This window comes from Erigeron canadensis, chromosome 5 (genome assembly GCF_010389155.1).
Source record: "Erigeron canadensis isolate Cc75 chromosome 5, C_canadensis_v1, whole genome shotgun sequence".
NCBI lineage: Eukaryota > Viridiplantae > Streptophyta > Magnoliopsida > Asterales > Asteraceae > Erigeron > Erigeron canadensis.
Genome location: NC_057765.1, coordinates 25,082,976 through 25,090,697, shown reverse-complemented (window position 1 = coordinate 25,090,697; position 7,722 = coordinate 25,082,976). Strand labels below are relative to the sequence as shown.

Here is a 7,722-nt window from a genome sequence, read left to right as displayed (position 1 = left end):
TCAATGTTAGCTGCTATAGTGATAAGAATATAAATGGATCTAGTTATTGACTTTGATGGATTTTATGAGTAAAGTGCGCACTAAGTTATATAGTGGACGGCGATGTTGCATGACGTGTGTCATCACTATAGACTTCATTAACTTCATAGCATTATGGATGCTCTTTGAATGGTCTTAAAACACCCTATCTGAACCTTCTGGGAAAGAATCAGCTAAGCTTTTAAAATTTCGAATGAAAATTTTGCATTAGTCACTATCATAAATGTCTATAAAAAACTTTAAGCTAGCTAGCTTTAGTAGCAATTTCCAGAATTAATTATGGCCTTCTTTTCCATGACCCATAAGATCATTTCCTTTCTATTTGTTTTAATCCCTTATGCTGCCTCACTTACCTTCAATTTGATAAATATCACTCCAAGGAATCAGAATCTAGACATACTAATCCAAGGTGAGGGAGCTAACATCTCCAATAGTGAAATCCAGTTGACTCCGGATTTAGTTAATTCAGATCTGACTCGGTATGCTGGACGAGCAATATATGCCAAGCCACTTCATCTTTGGGATATCAGATCTGGTGAACTTGCAAGCTTTTCTACCAATTTCACCTTTGTTATTGATTCAAATTATAGTACATCTTACGGTGATGGCCTCACATTCTTTCTTGCTCAGAATAATTCCCTGGTGCGTATAGGTGCATCAATGGGACTTCCGTTACATGGAGAACCAAACTCCGCAGCCAGCCAATTTGTTGCTGTGGAGTTTGATACGTTTTGGAACCCTGAATGGGACCCAGTTATAGGAAACGACACTATCATGGGTGATCATGTGGGTATTGACGTTAGCTCTCTTTCTTCTGCCAAGTCTAAAAAATGGTTAAGTGATGTAACTGGTGGGGGAGTTTGTCAAGCCTGGATTACATATGATTCTGTTTCGAAAAATCTTAGTGTTTCCTTCACTGGCTATCAAAACAATACAGTCATACGTCAAGATGGACTTTTTCACACCGTTGATCTCAGGGAGGAGTTGCCTGAATGGGTTATTTTTGGGTTTTCAGCAGCGACTGGAAATTTTTTCCAGAGTAATACAGTGAGATCATGGACATTTTCTAGTTCTGCATTAAAGGTTGATGTAAACAACCAGATGCCACCGCCTCCAAGCCCTGAATTTCTTAACCCGAAACCTGGTTCTGTAAATGGAAAAAACAGCAAGGTGGGGTTAATTGTTGGAGTATCAGTTGCAATAGCTTTTATTGTTGTGCTTACAATATTTCTTTTGTGGAAGAGGAAGAAGAATAAGAGAAGACACAATGAAACAGAAAAAACATTAGTTGATACTAACAAGAAGGCCAAATTTGTCACGGACATGGGACCTAAAGAATTCTCTTATGATGAATTAGCTCAATCCACTAGTAATTTTACAGAAAGCACAAGGTTGGGGGAGGGAGGTTTTGGTGGGGTTTACAAAGGATTTTTGAAGGATTCAAACACATATGTTGCGATCAAGAGGCTATCAAAGAGTTCCAAACAAGGGATTAAGGAGTATGCATCGGAAGTTAATATCATTAGCCAATTAAGACATCGAAACCTAGTACAACTCACTGGTTGGTGTCATGAGAAAGGTGAACTCTTGCTAGTCTATGAATATATGGAAAACGGAAGTTTAGATTCACATCTTTTCAGGGCCAAGAGTTTGTTGAAATGGGACACAAGATACAGAATCGCCAATTGTTTGGCATCTGCTGTGTTGTATTTACACGAGGAATGGGAGAAATGTGTTTTGCACAGAGATATTAAATCCAGTAATGTGATGTTGGACTCCAACTTCAATGCAAAGCTTGGTGATTTCGGGTTAGCTAAGTTGGTTGACCACGAGAAAGGCTTGCATACCACGGTATTGGCTGGCACCTTGGGTTACATGGCTCCTGAATGTGCGAGGACCGGAAAATCAAGCAAAGAATCAGATGTTTTTAGTTTTGGAGTTGTTGCTTTGGAAATAGCTTGTGGAAGGAAACCCCTCGAGTACAAGGCTGAAGAAAAAAAAATATGGCTACTAGAATGGGTTTGGGAGCTCTACTGGTCTGGGACTCTTTTAGAAGCAGTCGATCCACTTCTAATGTCAGATTTTAAGGAAGATGAACTTAAGACTTTGATGATTGTGGGGTTATGGTGTGTACATCCTGTTTCAGAACTTCGCCCATCAATGAGACAAGTGATTCAAGTGCTGAAGTCTGAAGCTACATTGCCTATACTCCCCTCGAAGATGCCTATTTCGTCATACTGGATCCCTTCCATCCCCCAACATACACCATCAAATATGGCCTCTAATAGAGATTCTTCAAACCAATCATTATATGTTGGTCGTTAAACAATCAAGAAACCTTCTTAGCTAGTTGTGGATTTCCTCAATAATAAAAAGAGAATCTTAAATTCAAGCATGGAGGTGATGAATTTCCTTAATAATTATGTAAAATGATAATATTCTTTTTTATTAATCTTCTAATCAAAATCAATTTTAGTCATTTTCTATTCTCATTCATAGTTTCATATTTCTATTTATTTAATATATTAAACTAAAGAACTATTCAATGATGACTAATCCAACTGGTCAGAGGCATCTCAGGTTTTACCCAAAGTGTTGAGTTTGATCCTTAAAGATGTCAAGTATTGGGGTTTTTTCCTCCGAATACTTATAACGGCTCATGGTCAACATCTCATTGTCTAGGATACGTACAAGGCTTCACCATTATACGCTGAGGTTTTTCTAATATCGTATACCGACTTAATGTTCCGAAAAAACTAAAGAACTAATTACATTGAGGTATAGTTTTGGTTAATTTTAATATCTTTCCCTAAAGTTTTTTAACCTATTTCTAGAAAAAACAATGTTACAACTCTCATAAGTAATCTTCCACACTATTTTAGAGTTAATTAAAAAAATATATTTGAAATCGTTTTCCTTTTTATCTTAGATGACCAAATGAACTATTTCTTATTTTTTTACCTAACGAGTTAGTTGTTAATAGTTAATAATCTATTGGCCAGTATATGGGGGTCGAACTATGCATGACTTAAATAAAATACATGACTCTCGGATTCCCCCCCCCCCCTCCCTCCTCTCTCCCAAAAAAAACCACCTCAAGTACCAATCAGTTTCCAACCTATTGGGTGATCTATTTTTTAAATTTTTTTTTGTTAAGTCAAATTTTTCTTAGCGCTCTTAAAGTCCGTTATGGATTTCAAGTCGGGAATAGAGCTGTGGTAAGCAATATAGATCGATGTTCTACCTTTGCGTAGTCTTGGTCCACAGTGGAGAGCTATTAGATGAGAAGAGACTTCGCGCCATGGAACATGCCCCAGGTCTACCAAAAAAGGGGCTTCCTTAGTTGCATTCTTAGCAACAGTTACAGTTTGCAAAGAAGACCTGTACGATAAAGCAAGCAGTTCATCCTCACTTGCCCTAAGACATCACCTTAGAATTATAAAGAAGCATTTCTTAAAAGAAAAAAAAAAAAAGAGAGAGAGAAAGAAGCCCGAATGCTCAAATCTTTATAGTTTTCCTTTGTTCATTTTGCTCTAATTTCTTCAGGAATGTTTTATTTCACTTTCTTCAGGAGTGTTCTATTTTCACTTTAAACAATTGTCCGCATGTCACACCACTTACTTCATGTATCAAATAAAGTTTGGAATGGTTAAAGTTTTCTAATAACTCATCCATCATCATATATAGATACACTTCTAGTAATCTAATTATTTATCTATTTATCAACCTAACCAAACGTGGGTAACAAAAATAAGTAACGGCACCATCATGACTCCACGTTAGGCATCATTGTTTCATTATCATGGCTTTAGATTAAATGATAACATTATAAATTAAAAGTGATATAGACCAATTTCATATGATCTGGGTGGTCTTAACAATAAGTAAAAGAGAAAATAAAAACTAGATGATCTCGGTTGTATCTAATCCAATTTAATGAATATAATAGTCTTAATACTCGTACAATCTACGGTATATATAGAATTTGAATATGCCTTGATTCGTGGGTATGAAATTATTTTTTATTAAAGTACACCGATGATTGAAACTAAGTTATAATAAATAAATATAATATATGTTCGGTTAAAGTTTTGGATTTATATTAAATTTTTACAATCACATCAAAATCAAAACTTGTAAGCATAGTGAATGACAACAAATAGCCTTGTCATTTCTGATCGTAAACTCAAATTTTATAAGTAATGTTAATAACTTATTATAAGTAATATTAGTAATATGAGATGAAGAATTGAGAATGAAAAAGAAGCAATCTTACTAATGAGTTGTATCTATAAGTCAAGAGTAGTTAGAGTTTAACTATAAGTCTAATAAAAATATTGAATCCATATACAATTAAAAAAACTAATTTACTAAAATGAATAAATTAAAAAGATGTCACGTGTCTTTTCATAATTATCACAATCCTGTTTTAGTTTTTTTAGTTTATTGATAGATAGATTGATCTAAACAATAAATTGATATAGGCATAGTTTTAACTGTTTAACTCATATTTATTGATTTGTGAAACATTCTGGACACTATTCTTTTTCTTCTTTGTTTTCTTTGAAAATGTTACTAGCTCATTATTTTGGCCCGGCCCAACTTTAATTAAGCCCATGAGAATACTAAGCCTATGAGAAAGTTGACTTCAAAAGTTCAGGGTTAGCCTTGACGATTACCGAATGTCCCTTCCCGCGAAACACTTTTTGTTAGGTTATCAAAATGTCAAATGAGTCTCTAGCCGGATCTCCTAACGATGAAGTTGAGGTAACTCCTCTGTTCAAAAATAGAATTGAAACATTCATTTTATGTTTGAAATCATTGTTATGGTTGAAATCATTTTATGTTTCATATCAACTTGATCACTTTTAATACTGACTTATCATAGCATAATATTTTCCCTCTTGGTAAAAAGTAAAGAATGGCTTAGAGCGATATGCCATGATAAATGAGGTACTTCAATTATTTACCACAACGGTCGAGGGCTTGGTTTCATAAATATTCTTAGCTCTATTATTCTTCTGGTGAAAAGGGTCAAGTAAAATTCTCCAAAGATGGTATAAGGTCTTTCATAGTCAAAGTCGTGCATCATTTACTATCCATTTTCCCCCCTTTCAGTGTAGACATAGCTTAAATGTGTTAGTGTTGGCTATAATTTCGTTTGCTTCCCGGTATGATTGGACTGTTTAATTGTTGATGGCTTGATGCTGCTGAATCGACTATATTGATGATTAGTTTCTTAGTTTTAGATTAATTTGGTCTCACCGTAAGCATGTTAGATCTGTTTCATCACACTTGAAGAGCCTATGTCGTTTGTGCTGATGAGAATTATCTCCACCGAAAACCGTATTAGCATGAATTATAAGTACAACCAATACCGAAAAAGTGCCAAAGATACTTGATTGTATTTTCATTAGTAGCGTAGTACTTGGATATATTTTCATGTTAGTCATTGACAAACCAATTTTGTCTCCCAATCAATTCACTTTTTGTACCCTCATTGTAAGTAGGATGCTCATAGTATGCAGTCAGCTATAAGAAGTTCCATCATTTTTTTCTCGCATTATGATTTTATCTTGTTTATGGATTATAACTTAATTTTTCCCAATTGTTTTCAGTGTAAGATGGTGAGGCGTCGGGGAAATTTGAGCTGATGTGTGGGAAGGAGCTTAAAGATTAGCTTTTGAAATCTTGGTATTATATAATTAAATATGATGTTTAGGATGCTTCTTTTGGTATGTGTGAAGAGTTAAAATCATTAACTGTGTATTTAATTGTGCGTTTAACTAATGGTCCTAACAGTAACAATGTGTCCTAACTAGCAAGTTATTCAATTCTCTTGAACGAGTTATTAGTTGACTAATGACTAGTTAACTTTTTCTACATTTATATTGGTAATAATGTATCCTGTATATGCAAAGTTTTGGTCAAAATGTTTATTGAGAATGGCATTGAAGATGGAAGTTTACAAAAATGAAGAAAGCAGATACCAAAAAAGCAACTGTAAATTTCCAGGTGCCAATACATTATTTATTGGTGAAGTGTGAAGACTAGAATATATAATCAGATTTTGACCTAATGTATTGAGATATTTCAAACTTAGGAATCATAATAATCTAGCAAAATCTGTAGCATTTTAATGAATATGCTAAAAGACTTGTATGCCCACAAGCCTGCTCTATCTATATCTAATTTGGGCTTTGATCCCTATTTGACACATTCTTTGGCTCTTGTTTATCAAATAACAAATTTAATCAGCATCATCTAATTGTTAACGTTCTTCTGTAATTTACAAGCACAAAACTTATGTACAATTTCCTAAACTCTAATCTGAACACCAGTAAGAAAAAATCATGTTAAAGTGGGCGCAGGAATTTATCATTGCAAACCACCTTCGGAATGAGAATAACTTTGTATTAAAAGTGGAGTTCAAGGTAAAATACCGTAATTAGTCACCTCACCTGATTCTTTTTTATACTCGTGATACTAGATTAGTAGATTATGTCCCACGTTAATACTGGAGACATCTTTAAGACATATTTCAAACATAAATTTTATTAAATGCATGTTGTAATCTAAAATTAATTTAACTCGTCATTTATTTTTTATTTGTAAAATCATTTTCAACTATAGTATTCTTTTTCTTTTCTTTTTCTTAGAAAAAGTCAAGTCCATTGATTTGGCCTGGCTCGTCCAAGCCCATGAGGTAGCATCTACTTCCCGCGAAAGATAGATATATTTCCCGCCAGTTCCATCCCGAAAAATTCCTCCTTCCTAACAGAGTCACACATACACTACACTGTATTTTATTTTTCTTCTATTGTGATTTGGCCCTTTGATATTTAAAATTGAATATATATTTTTTTAAAGTTAGGGTTTAAGTTAATTTATTTTTATATTTTTCTTAGGGTTTGATGAGCAATCAATAAATAAATTTGGTCTTTGATAAGAGCGAGTAAGGTATCAATTATATATACGTATATATTTTTTTGGTAAATTAAATATTATTAGTAATGTTTGACCCTATTATATTTTTCTATGTTCAAATATAATGTGTGAGTTTGTAGGATGTATATTATGTATTATTTTTAGCAAAAGTTTTCTAGATTTATTTGTAAGTATATAATTTGTGGGTCTACTTTTTGTTAGGTTTTCAAAGATGTAATAAGTCGCCCGCCGAATCTCCTAACGATGAAGTTGAGGTAACTCTTTTGTCCTAAAATTAAATTAAAACCTATAGTTTATACACAAATTAATTAACAATCTTGTGATTGCAGTGTGAATTTTTGGTTTCAAACATACGTTCTTCTACGTTAAGCGCTGCTTTGTGAGTTAACTCTACCCTATAACATCAAATTTCATATTAATTTTTTTTCAACCAGCTGATATATATATATATAATATATATGTTTTGAATATCTACAGTTATTCGTACTTTAGTTGTTACGGCAAAGTAACGAATGGGAAATACCTTAATGTGCATCCATTTACCCTTACAAACAACCACTCAATGCTCACCTTTGCACGGGCTTATGTTGTGAAAATGAAACTCACTAATGACATGAAGGTATCGTATGCGGGGTTGTTTCCCCTACTTGTTTCTTATATGTTTAAATTATGTCCTGTTGAATTTTGGTTATAGTTCGACTTTACTGGTTTTGTATAATACGATCAGCTTCTGTG

General features: G+C 33.6%; 1 protein-coding gene across 1 annotated transcript; it reads left to right on the top strand.

Moving 5' to 3' along the window:
- The first annotated feature begins 318 nt into the window (after positions 1 to 318).
- Positions 319 to 2,386, top strand: LOC122601974 (L-type lectin-domain containing receptor kinase IX.1-like). The gene has a single exon (XM_043774707.1). It carries the CDS (start codon positions 319 to 321, stop codon positions 2,362 to 2,364), a length of 2,046 nt encoding a protein of 681 aa, XP_043630642.1. The 3' UTR covers positions 2,365 to 2,386.
- Positions 2,387 to 7,722: the final 5,336 nt, after the last annotated feature.

Excerpts from the sequence above, each read along its gene's own strand:
- LOC122601974 (XM_043774707.1), top strand. The coding sequence starts at position 319 with ATGGCCTTCTTTTCCATGACCCATAAGATCATTTCCTTTCTATTTGTT.